The sequence below is a fragment of the Nymphalis io genome, chromosome 15 (assembly GCF_905147045.1).
Source record: "Nymphalis io chromosome 15, ilAglIoxx1.1, whole genome shotgun sequence".
NCBI lineage: Eukaryota > Metazoa > Arthropoda > Insecta > Lepidoptera > Nymphalidae > Nymphalis > Nymphalis io.
In genome coordinates, this window is record NC_065902.1 from 8,998,918 (window position 1) to 9,012,055 (window position 13,138).

General features: G+C 29.9%; 2 protein-coding genes across 3 annotated transcripts in view; one reads left to right on the forward strand and one right to left on the reverse strand.

The window, feature by feature from the left end:
* Nucleotides 1-13,138, reverse strand: part of LOC126773873 (larval cuticle protein LCP-17-like) — a 48,811-nt gene that overhangs the window by 34,086 nt on the left and 1,587 nt on the right. The gene's annotated exons all lie outside the window — the stretch shown is intronic.
* LOC126773827 (leucine-rich repeat protein soc-2 homolog) lies at nt 443-13,127 on the forward strand. Of its 2 annotated transcripts, none has more exons than XM_050495028.1 (4): nt 443-1,481; nt 11,275-11,425; nt 11,685-12,239; nt 12,952-13,127. In XM_050495028.1, exons 1-4 carry the CDS (start codon nt 797-799, stop codon nt 13,067-13,069), a joined length of 1,509 nt encoding a protein of 502 aa, XP_050350985.1. In that variant the 5' UTR covers nt 443-796; the 3' UTR covers nt 13,070-13,127. The 2 variants fall into 2 exon arrangements, with proteins under 2 accessions (XP_050350985.1, XP_050350984.1); XM_050495027.1 differs by lacking the exon at nt 443-1,481 and adding an exon at nt 8,904-9,601.

Consider the following 13,138-nt stretch of genomic DNA (forward strand, 5'->3'; position numbering starts at 1 on the left):
GTCCATCGTGGTAATTAGAATTCAAATGAATGTCAGATTTAATAGTTTAATATGTCAAGGGAATTAAATATCATAGCTTAAAAGAATAACCAAATAAGTCCAATAAATCTACTTTGAATAATATATTTGGCACCGCAAAGATGATATAAAATATGTATATCCATAAACAATTCGGCACTATTTACCTATTTGTATGAACTGTAATGTAACACGGTATTTATATTTATATAAAACAAATAATACTTGTAAAATAATACTATTAATTTTATTTATACTAACATAAGTTCATATAAAGATAACATTTAATTAAACTAAGCTCTTATCTATGACATTATAGGATGCAAACACTGATTGCGAAGCTCCCAAATAAAATTGATAAGAAATGAACGAACGACGAGGAAATCAGATAACGTAAATTAAACAAATGCATTTCATACCCAAGAGAAATCACTATAATATAGTAAGTTACGGTTCCATATCGATGAATTGTTTATACAATTTCTCCGTGTGCTTTTACGTACGGATAGAATTCACTACAAACAAGTCGACCCCAACGCCCGAGCTAACTGAAAAACCGCACATGCGCAAAGAGTAGTGGCCACCTTACACAAAACAAGACCTGACGTCGCGCGTGTTCAGTGCATTGAAAATACTCATAAATAATCATCATAAAAATAATAAATAATCACAAATCAATGTAAGCTTTGAACTTTTAAAAGCATCGCATTCTACGCGAATAACATCACGCACGCGCGAACCGCTGTCAAAACAAACCATCACGTACTGCGATGTAAACATGAGCGAGCATAAGATATTACTCTTTATACTCTCTGTAATTTTTTATTGCCTGTACAGTGTTAACATGTGGTTTACGACAAACAATGTGATTGAAGAGGAACCACCGAAGCCCAAAACGATCGTTGAAAAACAACCAGAATTAAAACCAAACATTTCAAGCGTTAAACATGAAGTGAAGACAAAAGTGATCCCATTATATCTGAAAGACGCCTGTAGCGCATTAGAAGTATTTACACAGAAGCCGCATAATTATAAAATGAAACGCGAATATATTGAAGCCGAAAATAATGCTGTAACAGTGATATGCATAACAGTTTTTCTAGTCATATTGTTGTTGAACGCCTTACTTGACGTTCTTAAAGTGAAAGAAGAAGAGAGAGCAAGAAGAAAACTGAATCCCAATGGCGAGAGAAGGCAATCGTTGGCAGAGTTCGCGAACAAAAAAATGTTACGAAGAGAGTCGAGCAAATTTGGTCTACAGCTGTTTCAAATCGCAGAGTCCGTGGTGACATCAGACGATGAGACTAAAAGTCGACGTGAAATTAAGCCTTACACAAGAGGAGATTCGATTAATTCTTACCTAAGCGAAAAGACAACTAAAAGTGATAGTTCTGCACCAGCTTCCATCGGTGAAATTTCGGAACCCAGAGCAGCTAAGAGACAATCAATTGCCAAGTTATTTGGTATGTATATTATTTACATATTTAAATGTTATGCATTTTTATAATTATGCAATAAATTTCAAAATTACATAAAATTGATTGTAAATATTTTATTACAAAATCAAGTTTATTGGAGGATGATGAATGAGAACAATATAAGATTAAAATTAACTAATAACTAATTTTAAAAAAAATTACGTCTTTTTAAACTTGCCTATTATCTGAAAATAATTCATTCAATTATTATGTGTCAACTCTACTTCAGCAAATAAAAAAGAACTGAAAATTAGAACAACGTGTTGTAACCAAAGTATCAAATATCAAAATCATTGTCTCCAATAAACTCGACCATGTAATAATTAAATAACTATTTAAATGTTTGTTGAATGTCTGTATTCGATGTTTTAATTATCTATCCTGTCTTTTTTCATTCTTTCTCTTTACAAGGTCTGTCTGACGACTGAAAAGCATCAGGTAATGAATATTCACACACTATATAAATTTCTAAAAAACACCCTTTTGCTTAAGATGATAAGAACTGCTTTAGTATGCATTCCGATTAGTCTATTTGGTTGGTTTAAAATTTGCACTTTTTTGTTGGTATTTCTTTTTTTCACACAACACAATTTTTGCATCATATATTTGCTATGGCTATGGCTTCACAGAATCGAGAATATACATATATATAAAGAATAATAATAACGATTCAGTAAGTTATTACGTGTATATACATATGTATAATTTTATCAATATTTCCTTTTACTTTATTGGGGTAGAAAGCTGAATATTGAATTAAGATATTTATATTCATATAAACCAATTGAGAATAATTATTGAAACGTTGTTTATACATAACATTACCGTTATTGGTAATACATAATAATGTTACACATAAGTTGAAGCAGCAATGTAATATGTACAGCACGTTTATTGCTTGTAATCGATTAATCATGTTAAATCGCCTTTGAGCACGTGCGCGGAAAGACGCAGCGAAAAGGTTTCTTGACTCGATGGAATTCATAAGCGCTGTATAAGTTACGTAATAATAACTACAAAACAATCTACTTAAATTATAAATATAACGTTTTTATTAGTATTCATTGCATGCCAGCTTTTTCAAATTTGGAAACATATTATTTACTAAATATTAATTTAGGTGATAATCATAAATTAAACCTCAGTTATTTATTAAAGACTAGTAGCAAAAACTTTTCCTAAAAATAAAACACCTCGTCTTATTGCTTCACTGGCGACAAGAGGGCTGGTTCATTTTTCTTTAAGAGGAACGGAATCGCAATTTAAAGGATAAATGCTGTTAGCATTCTGCCGAATGGTGGCAAGATTTTGCCACTCGCTCGTGATTTGTAGATATATTTTTAGTTGCTAAGGGTTTTAGAGACTTAAAACTTAAAGAAGACGTTCATAGGCGTGGACGCATGAAAATGGGAATAGGAATTCTAAACTTCAACTTCGTCGTATCGACCCGATTGAAATGTTATACTTTTTAGCAAACAAAGACATAAATATAATATGACTTTTTGAATTAGACAAAAGCGTAAATGCGCACTAAAAATGAACTAGATAGGTATCTATTTCATCTAATTTTTTTTTATTTGATTTTTATAAGTTAAGGCTGCTATTAGACAAGTACCTATTAGTATTATTTACCATTACATTATTAGATAATTCAATTTTATTAGTTAATTTGTACTCATTAAATATTTAAAATATAAACTTTAATTATATTATAAATTAAAGTATTTAGCCAAATTTTATTTGCTATATGTACACAAGACAGCAGATTAGGTTTAATTCAAATCATGTCCCTCTTGGTCTGTTAAACACGAATTTTCCGAATGGTTAATCAAAGCATTTGTTAAACAATTATTATCCAATACCTGTAATAGACCACAGAGTAAATAGTTCTGAAATAGGTTTGTATTTATTATCTGTTATTTATTGATCATTGTTCGCGGGAATTAACATTTAACAGTATTACGTGTATTAATCGATTGTACGTTTTGTTGCAAAAATAATATGCCTTGTTTTTTATTAAATTAAGCAATACCTGTATTAGACCACAGAGTAAATTGTTTCGAAATAGGTTTGCAAATTTATTAATGTGTTATTTATTGTTCATAATTTCATAGTTCGCGGGCATTAAAAGGCATTTGCGTGTTTCAACAAAAACAATATACCGAAGTGCTTTGTTTCGGACTGTAATTAATAGCGATAAAAATGTAAGTATTTAAAATATACTTTATTATATGTATGATGGCTTCGCTGGTCTAGTGGCTAGATATAAAGCTGCAGATCCCGGGTTCCTAGGTTCAAAGCCGAGTTCGGGCCAATAAAATAGTTATGGGGCTTTTCTGTCAAAAATTGTCAGTAGCAGCACGGAGTCACGAAGTTGGAATTGTGTGCACTGCCATGCATCGGAAGGCATATGAATCCGTTGGTCGTGTGCCTGAATTCTTTCTGATCTTGTTAGATTGCTGTTGCATCGGATTATGAGAGTGAGGGAATACAAACAAACTTGTGCACTATAATATGTCCTGCGCAGTTGGCATATCTCTCTTGAGATAAGCAACCGTGTCCGAAATCGGTCTTGATTGTATAAATAATTTTATATATTGTCTTTATAAACTTTTATTCAATGAATAATATTATGTTCAACTTTAGTTCAAGAGAATATTTAAAAATATTTAAAAATGGTGTTTTCTTGTAATAACTTATCTTTTCTAAGAAGTAGCAGCATAGAATTCGTTAATTTTAACCAATGATCACGATTTCAAATCCGGGTGAGCAGCAATGACTTTTTACTGCTTATTTTTTTTTATAATTCACCTATCGTAGTGAGTGTAAGTGTGCAGAAGATTCTTTCACATATGTACTCACCAAGCCGCATTAAGCAGTGTACTGGAATTAGCTGCAAACATCTCTCTAAAACTGGGAGGAGGCGCTAGCCCAGCTGTAGGCATTTATAGTTGTAGTACTTTATTAATCGTTAATGGAAACTAAGATATAAAACCAATTTTTATCAACTAATAAAATAGATAGAAGATAATTTTACGATTAAAAGATAATATTTCGTTACTGAGATGTTAGTAATAGTTTCAGCAATCTTTGAAACATTGCGAAAGATCAACAATAGCAAAACTCGGACCGAATTAAATATTCACATTACTAATACAAATTGTTCAACCGATCATTTGAACCTATAACCGAATTAATGTAGATTTGAAATCCACTTTGATTCATCAGAAGAAAGTATACAAATGTTTAATGAATTTATCTAAAATTGACATTTTTAGGAGGTCGACCAGCCCCGATGGTACGTCGCTCATCTTACCCAGCTTTGCCCCTAAACCCTGAGATCCAAGCATTGATGATGGGCAGCAAGCAATCATCATTCGACAGCGATGATGAAGGAGATGGGAAAGGTCGACGGGTCAGGATTATCCGTAGATTTTAATATTTTTTTTTCTTTTATTTCATGCAATTAGTACTACACGTGACATGGGAGCGATGATCCGCGAATATAAGCGAAGATTCATATGTCTTGATATAATTCTTTTACTTGTTGGTATATTGAAAGCAAATATTCGTACGAACTCGTACACAAATTTAATGCAAATCTTAACCTTTCAGCGCTATTCTGTAAGATCTAATTTCGTATCTCACTCGCGAAATGTTGCAAGCCGCCTTGTAGAGCTATTTCGATACTAGTATGATTTAAATATTATTATTAATGTTAATGTCGCATATCATTTTCTGGCATTTCACGATCGCATTCTGCGGTGAGGTTCGACTTTATTTAATCTAAAATTAGGTATTTTAAATTTAGAATTAACCCAATTTGTTGTGCGTGAATAAGTTAATTATAAATTGTTATTTCAACATCCTAGTTTTTTTTTTAATTCAAAATGATATTCTTTGGGACGTTGGAAGTGAGAGTTTAATATATTTTTAACAAAGATATTTCTGACCTTCAATACATATTTTATGCAAAAAGACTTAATACCTACTTTTTCTATTTAAAATATATCACTAATTATAACAAAACGTTTTATATGACAACGTTTTAAATAGTTATTTAATATAAATTTAACTTATTACGATATGTATTTATTTATAATATTTTCTTGACAGTAAAATATTCAAAATAGAAATTCATATAACAAATAATGCTCGCTTAAAATAGAGTCTATTCATATATCTATCAATGCGTTTGAATAAAAGTTAATAAACTTTTATGTGAAATAAAGCTAATGGAAAAGCACCCATTATTATTTAAATCAAAATGTGCCTAATAAAATCATTCAACACATCAACGTGTATTATATCTAATACACGCCCAGATGTAAAATATATATTTATCAATGTACTTATTAGGTTCGAACTACATCCCCAATTATCCGGTTGGTAATCCGAACTTGTAAGCCAGAGTGTTCAATGCACAAACGATCTGTTATTTTTTTTTCTACATCGACATTTGATTCTTAATTATCAGGAAGAAATCGGATCATGCACGTGTTTTCACGAACGTTTTTTTTTTGGCACAAGCGGTTAGTGCTTTTCAATGAAATATTATGTTGTTTTATAAAATTCAACACACGACACCGAAAACAATTCGGTTCCGGATGCATCTAAATAAATTTTAGTGAGATGACAGACTCACACCTTGTCATACAAGCATGTTTCTATTCTTTTATTTAAACAAAATAACTGATATTTTAATATCGAAAAACGTATTTGGAATCAAATTTCAATTGAATTTATGCAATGAACATCTTGATATGTATATTGAAAAAAATAATCAATCTAGATTTTTTTATTATCATGAATCCTTTTTTTATTAATGGAACAACTAAACGCTAATTATTAATTGACATTAACTCTGTTTAATAGAAATTCATATCGCAACTATCCAAATCGAATGCTAAATCCAGATAAAATATATTTCCGGATTGAAACTGAAAGCATAACGAACGCGGGTTTTTTCCGGATCCCGACAATGGAAACTTGTAGTCCGAGCTATATATAAGATTTTATATGACAAATTTAATTAAACTTGCATTTATCATTGGCTTATCGTTAGCCAAAGTTCATCTGAGGTTATTATTTTAATAGATGATTTTATTTTTTTTGAAAAATATATAGACAATGTATTTCATAACTTTTGTTTAAAATTCTGAGCCTTATGTAAAATTTTCTTATATGTATATATATAAAATATATAGGGTATATATATGATCCTTACCCCGCTTTTTTTAAGCTGGTTTTAAGGAACGAAAATCGTGGACCAGAATTAAGATTTGACAAATCTTGAACGATGAGAAGGTTAATAGTGTGTGATTATTGATATGAATTTCATACGTGGTATTTATCTATCCCTTTTCTTATATATAAGATCAAATCCTTGTAATTTATTAGAATATTAAGAAACAAAGTGTCTAGTCAAAGAACCTCTTAATAATGCATTTTTAAGATTAAATACTTTTAATTATATTTATTCCAATAAATGTCATATCGATATATTTCTTTAAATGTATAATGTTTCTTGTAATGATAATTATGATATAAAATATTCATCTACGAAGTTAAATTGAATTTAAAATTCTTAGTGATTAAAAATTTTATACTAGCTACGGGTCTTAGTTCTTCTACCTTTGAAATATTAATATTTCCAAACTGTGTATGTTCCTATATAATAGCAATAGTTTAATTTTAATTTTATAATTTCATTTCTATTTAAAAATTAAATGTACTTTTTGAAAATTACCAATATTTTTTCGAAAATGTAAACTTAAGAAGATAAATTGTATTTTTTATCTGTTTATTATTTATTATCTATGCTTAGTTCAATTTATTTATCTCAAACTCGACTGTTGTTATATGTATCTTACTTTTTTCCTTTTCTGGCAGCGGATATCATGTTTAATTCATTGTAATTTCAAATTTAACTTATATTATAAGTTCAAAGTATTGCCATTCTAAAAAATATTTTTAGTTAACAATAACGTATTTATTTTCATAGCTTTTTCTATTCACTGTGTTGTTTTTCATGTTTTACTTTAAATATAATTAAAAACTCTAAAGTCTGATTGTAACTTAGTGTGTAATATAAATGTGGGTACATACCTATGTAATTGCAAGTGATCTTATATTATTCTTACGCACCTCTGCTGTAACTTTTATAGTACAATTGACAACGTATTTAAAATAATCTTCAATAAAGTTATATTATAAACTATATCTGTTATATTATTTGATGAAATAAGAAGGTAAATGAAATAAGAAATAATCTATAATATTCAATGATTTCTCGGAAGAATTGTTGCCACTTTTCGGGAGAATCTAGAATCTGAACGGGTTGCTTTACGTTTAATTAATATTTTAAAATGTCGATTTAAAAAAAATGTTTGATTACAAAAATAGTTTTTTTTTGTAAACGTCATGCGTCGGAAATCTTAATTTTTTTGTATTAATAATCATTTACTTTTTTTGATAATTAAGGCCTAATAATTAATCTATGTCAATTTGTTTTTTGGCTGTTATATACTACTCTAGACCCTGGACCAATTTTTTTGTTCATAAACGAAGGCCTCGAAAAAATTGCTATATAATCTAAAGCATCAGTTATGACAAAAATTTAACTTCAAGCAAGTTTAAGATCCACGAATAAGACTTGAGTCCCAGCATACATAATAGTATACTAAACGGTCAGTCATTTAATAAAGACCAATAGTAAAATGATATCCACCCCGAGGCTGTTTGGTAATCACTACTGTAGTGTGTATTGGGGCTAAAAGTAATGTTCGACTATTTTCATTGTTTATGCCATGACTTGTCCTCGACCCGGTACAATCGCGATACTTGGATACGAGCCAAACACTTGTACTCAATATAGCATTTTTTTTTATTGGATCCCAATTTTTATATAAGTAGCTAAATTTTATTTCACGTATTTACTTTTTAGTGACCTTGTTTTATTTATGGAGTTATTTAAAATTTTATTTTTTTATTTAATACCATTTTTTATTTCAAACCAACATGTTTCAATTAAATCTGATATTTTTGTACATAAAATATATAAAAAAATATTTAAATATTATTGATAAAATTGATTATTTGTTCTTAATTTTCTGTGGATTTTTTTTTAGGATTGTTTGTAGAATTAATAGTTCGGCTATTGAACTTTGTTTCCAACACTGCATGCTAGAATTTAATCTAAGCCCAAAGTAAGATGTTTGGTATTAGTTCTGAATATACGGAAGATAATACCCAGACGTAATCACTAACAACTCGTAAACCTTGCAAAATCACGTATGAGTTTCCAAGAATATTTATTCCATCCAAGCTTTGAAGGATTGAAGTATTAGAAGATGTTGTATATTTGATAAAACTCATAGTGATGCACGCAATTTTAAATAAAAGGCCTTGCTAGATTTAAAAATAATTCTTTAACCTCGAATGCTGTAGCAGTCTTACACAGACGGGAATGAAACGAACTCGTCTGGTTTGTGTTACACGAAAACATAATCGTAAACGCAATTTGCATTCGAATATCTTAAATGTTACAACGTTATTTTATAAAAAACAAATATATAAATAATTGGTGTCTAAATTAAACAAACGTTAAGGAAAATTTCGAATGTTTTCGTCCAGAAAATTTCAACGATATTAAAGAATGTTTTAGGAAAGTATTACGTTTTTGGAAATTTCGCTCAAAGGCAACATAAAGATGGACTGCAGAAGAATCACAAATAGCGTACTACATTGGAACTACAGGGGCTTTACTGAATTTCCCCTCAAGCGTCTACAAGGCGAGGAGGATGAGATAACGGACATTTATTTAAAGGAAAATTTAATATCTCGTATACCAACCGATATTGGTAAACTGAACAACCTAGAAAGCTTATATCTGAGCGGGAATGACATTACGGAGCTGCCGAGAGAGATATCGAAGTTAACTCGTTTGAAGTGTTTGGATCTTAGTGGCAATAGATTGCGATATATCCCCGACGATATCGGCGATGTGAGGAACTTAAAATTTTTGATATTGGACGAGAATGAACTCCGCGAACTGCCGTTAAGGATAGCTGAGTTGCGGACGCTTCGTTATCTTTCGGTTTGTGGTAATCATGTTATTGATATGGTTTATGTTGCGTATTTACAAGTGTGCCGAGTTTTTTCACTAACAAAACAATACGAAAGTAATTTGCTGGACATATTATCGTCTCTTACAATAATTTTACAGGTAAGAACAAGTTTTTTTTATATATAAATAGTATTAGCTTCATAGTTAGGTATATGAATTTCTACTTTCATAACCGAATCCGTAATTGCATTTAATAATCTTAAGATAAAATATTTAAAGTTTTAGTAGGTACTCGGTATATTTTACCTAACTAGGTTTAATTTATATAGATAAACTTCTATTCTTACAATTGTAGGTATATATTAAGTGAAAATGTAATAAGTGGAGCTTATTAACATTAATATGTGTAAAATAAATAAGAAAATATAATGTAATTATTATTGAAAATATTTTAAAATCTTATCCAATTTCAATTTTAAACAACAATAACTAATCAATAAATATAGTTTTAATTATAATTAAAATTAGTATACAAAGTTTGAAATTATAAATTCTATCAAACTTTGTCTTCAAAGAGATGAATTTTGCAATCCTCACCACATTTCTCATAATTAGCCAAATTTCGTAATCCCAATACTTAGATTTAGTGTCGCTCGTAAACCGAAGGAAACAGTTGTAGCTATGTTTTCCGATAACAAACTAGCGGTTATAAATCAAGCCGAACGCTTCCTCATTGATCCGTTTGACCCATTTGCACAGCACCGAGTTACGAAAATCCCTGATATTGTACAATTATATAAGACTTAGTAGATATGATATTAATTTTTGCTATACTTTAATAAGGGGGCAAACGAGCTTATTATAATGCTCGTTGGCCCCTCTTACATAAAAAATGGAATAATTACGTTAAACATAACATAAACAATACTAAATTAGCTAATAAATTTAATTGTAATAAGATATACATATATTTAATAATCCAAGGTTATTAAGAACGCGTGAATCTTAACCGATGATCGTGGGTTCAAATCCGGGCAAGCACCACTGAATTTTCATGTGCTTAATATGTAATTACAATTCATCTCGTCCTTTACGGTAATAAAACATAATATTATTTTAAGGTAGTAATATTATCGAAATTCCGCTTAATTTACCTCTTGACTGCTTGGAAGAGATAGGTAACTATTATATATAAGCGTCATAATCTGTTTTCATATAAGCATTTAAATTATATTTGCTGTATACATAATTAATAATAAAAATAAATAATAATAAAAAAGAAAAGAAAAAAAAACGTTTTACTGATAACAATTAGGCATTCGTTCCCTTGTGTATCCTAATATGATTAGTTTGGAGTTCAACTTTGAGTGATGAGGTAAGTTGTGAGTTTAATTTTTTTTTATCATATATTTATATTGCAAAGAGAGATATGTTAATGAGTCTTCTACATTCACGAGGAAATCATATCTCTAATTTCATTTTTTAACTCAAGAGAGTTCGTCGTGTATGTCTTTCGAGCGCTTACGCTTGTTACGAGTGTTTATGAAATATAGGTGAAGGAATCATCGGGAACCAGATTTTGGAGGCGTGGATAATATAATCCATTCTTATAAATATATCTATGGCTTCTTACCCGTACAATAAGCTCCTCCGCAGTTATGCACTCCTAATAAATAAATATAGAAATAAATGATTTAAATATTTTTTCAGACAATGCACTACAATGGTTGCCTCAAAGACCTGTATATAACTACTATCATTGCGAATTTAGGTTTTGGAGAAACTCGAGTTTGAAGACTATACCGTATACATTGTGGTATCATATGTTTAGAGGACAACAGACAAGAAGTCTAGACATAGGGTAAGCTGGTTAAAAGAACCGTTTTTAAATTGAAAGATTTTCTAATTTATGATAGTCATATTCTTGACTACTGCCCACTTTTTTATTTTAATTTGCTTTGTGTAATATTTAAATAGAGGTAAACAATTGTCCTCCTATCACGAATAATATTAACCAACGTTGGTGACCAAGTGAAGTGATTTTTTTGAAAATTGTGAACTAAGGAAGCAAAGAAAAATAATTCAATAGCATGCAATAAGGAAAATGTTGTTTGTTCTAGGTGCTTAAGTCCACTAAAGCATCAAGGATCGCATTCGGCAAGATGTGTGCTGCAGTTAAACCAATATTTAACAGGATGTAATTTAGACTTAAACTTTCCAACGAAATACAATCATATTTTTGATAAAGGTTCGTCCTTCGTACCGAGTTTATTCGAGCTGTCTAAAAGAAAATTTTATGAAATTATCAATGAATCTGCGAAGAAATTTACCAAAGCTCCTATTAGTATTTATACTGATGTGTATCATACTGATAACTTTGAAAATAACTATAATATAAGAGATATACAAGAAAGCTTAAACGGTTTTAATATTAATAATAACAATAATAATGTTAAATATAATTCAAATGATCAAAGAACGAATGAAATTGATAATCTAATATTGAGTACCAAAAGAAAAGGAGGCTGCGAACCAAAGGATATTATTGAAGAATATTTTGATTACTTACCGAGATTTATAAGGGATGATTTATGTAATGGGCCTTTATCGAGATGCGAGAACGTGCGATGTAAGAAGCCTATATTTGATTTCGTCTATTATGAGTTTTGTGTTGAGTACGTACCATTTATTATATTTCATTTGGAAAATGTGAAATTATATTTTGCAATTCATATTTATGTATTAAAGATATTTTTTGTCATTTTTGGTCTAGCGGCTAGCTTATCAGGCCGCTGATTGCAAGGTCTTGGGTTCAAACCCCGGGTCAGGCCAATAAAAAAAAATAGTATTTTTGCAGCAGCCCTGGAAGTTAGGAGTGCTTACTTGTCTAATGAGGACATCAATATGTCCATTCTTATTTATACATTATCATAAATATAATTATACGTAACAGCAGTAACTCGACGAAAGAGGGGCCCCCACAATAGAAAATTCTCCCTATTACTTTATATTGTATATTATGATCATACATATATTTAGAAAAATAATTTAATTTGTTCTGGAATAAATTATTAAAACTGAAAATAATGTTAAATTTATTTGGAAAGTAATTAGTGGCCTCCATTTTTTTGTTGTACCGGAGCCTGCAGACTTTTAAATCCAGCCCTGAATATGCTGGTGAGTTAAATCCTCCTGTCCTCTTGAGATTTGAAGCTTGGTCGCTTCTAATAGGGTTTGAAGAACACATATGAGGCATACTCATACATTGTTCATCTAAAACAGGTATCCTCATGATTATTTGCTTCACTGCCAAGCACTTGAACCAGAAATATTTTTTTTTAATTCAAGTTTTCTAACACCAGTATGACATTTCTGCTTTCATTTCAGAAAATTGATCTTAATCGAAGCTACTGAAGATATTATTCTAAGCGCTGCGTTTTGTTCAAAATCTTGTGCGGAGGCATGGAAGCCGGGAAAGGCTATTCTGCATTGGAAATTTGTTTAATGAATAATTTATTGCTATTTTCATTTAAAATTAATTAATAAATTGTTTTATTTTTATACATATCATTTT

Excerpts from the sequence above, each read along its gene's own strand:
- LOC126773827 (XM_050495028.1), top strand. The coding sequence starts at position 797 with ATGAGCGAGCATAAGATATTACTCTTTATACTCTCTGTAATTTTTTAT. Across the intron at positions 11,426-11,684 it reads ACAAGAAGTCTAGACATAGG|GTGCTTAAGTCCACTAAAGC; the intron begins GTAAGCTGGTTA and ends TGTTTGTTCTAG. Across the intron at positions 12,240-12,951 it reads TATTATGAGTTTTGTGTTGA|AAAATTGATCTTAATCGAAG; the intron begins GTACGTACCATT and ends CTTTCATTTCAG.